At 23.3% G+C, this 1,395-nt stretch overlaps 1 protein-coding gene across 1 annotated transcript in view; it reads right to left on the bottom strand.

The window, feature by feature from the left end:
• Nucleotides 1-472: 472 nt before the first annotated feature.
• LOC117171573 (transcription initiation factor TFIID subunit 8) overlaps nucleotides 473-1,395 on the bottom strand; it is a 15,322-nt gene continuing 14,399 nt past the window's right edge. The window contains exon 5 of the mRNA XM_033359009.1: nucleotides 473-690. Coding sequence (XP_033214900.1) covers nucleotides 569-690 — 122 coding nt within the window. The 3' untranslated portion in view covers nucleotides 473-568. The remainder of the gene's footprint in view (nucleotides 691-1,395) is intronic.

The following is a 1,395-nucleotide window of genomic DNA, read 5'->3' as shown; positions in this document are numbered from 1 at the left end:
ATTAAAGTTTCAACCAATAAAATATTTTTCGATCAGAAATTGAATTGTTAAAATTTTACTTGAAAAAATTAATGTTTGGTTTAACTAAAATGATGGAATCTTCAACTGTCAGAGTTAAATTTTCAAATAATCAAATTAAATTTTAAACAAACAATAAAATAATGTTTAACATCATGGTTCAATAGGTAATATAAAGCTACTTTTACAAGCGAATAATCATTTTTATTCAATTTTATATTGCATTTAAAAAAAAATTAAGCATGTCCTCGAAAAAATTTCCTGACTTTAAAAGAAAATTTTTCTGACAATTCCAGGTTTTCCAAGTAGGGTAGACATCTTACAACTAATTATTTTTCAATTAATTTTAAATTGATAGAAAAAAAGGTTTCTAAATTGCAGATAATAATTAGAAATAAGTAGAGTCTAAATTAATACAAATATTAAATAACTTCGATAGTTAATAGTCATTGTGTTGTGTAACAAATTCAAAATATATTAGAGAAGTTTCGAGTACTGTACAAGTTTTATCGATAATAGACGAATTGAAAGATTATTTTTTCTATTTTTACTACGATTCATCCATTATATTTTTAGGAATTTGCGCTGGTCGTAAATAGGGATTGTCTATCGCATCTTGTTGCGTGATGGTTTCTTCGTTTTGATCTGCGGGTTCGATCTGTGGTTTTATATCTGCAATAAAAAATATGAACTATATTAGAACTTAAAATCATGTTTTGTTTTCTAAAATATTTGATTACTTATTATGTATAATTGTGGTATTTTGCTCTTTAAATTTATAAGAAAGGATAGAAACTTTTAATTTTTCGAACGTGAATATATTCACCATTTTGGAAATATTTTCAAATAATAAAAAACCCAAAAGATTACAAGAGACTTTAAAATTTGAAGCCAATGCATTTTTAACAAAAGACTAACTATCAGCCAAAAAGATCAATTTTCAACCAAGATGATGAATAGTTGAATTTTCAATCAAAAAGGTGCATTTTCACACAAGAAAATTAATTCTCTACGAAAAAGACGATTTTTCGACAAAATACATCAATTTTCAACAAAAACAAACAAATTCTCAACCAAAAATAAAATATTTAAGTTTTCATTAAAAAAAATTAATTTTCAACCACCAAGGTTAACTTATACCAAAATAGATGAATTTTTAACTAAAAGAAATAATTTTTCAACAGAAAATTAATGTAAAATTAAAGAGATGAACTTTCAAATAAAATGATGGAGTATTCAAGCGGAATATTAATAGTTGCATTTTTAATTTAAAAAAAAAAAAATTATTTTAAAAACTAGAAAAGATATATTTTCAAACAAAAAAGATGCATTTTGAAGTAAGAATGGAATGGTTAAATTAAATCTATAAAAAGACAA

Source organism: Belonocnema kinseyi, chromosome 4 (genome assembly GCF_010883055.1).
Source record: "Belonocnema kinseyi isolate 2016_QV_RU_SX_M_011 chromosome 4, B_treatae_v1, whole genome shotgun sequence".
NCBI lineage: Eukaryota > Metazoa > Arthropoda > Insecta > Hymenoptera > Cynipidae > Belonocnema > Belonocnema kinseyi.
Note: the sequence above shows the minus strand (reverse complement) of the source record. Positions and strands in the feature narration are given on the sequence as shown.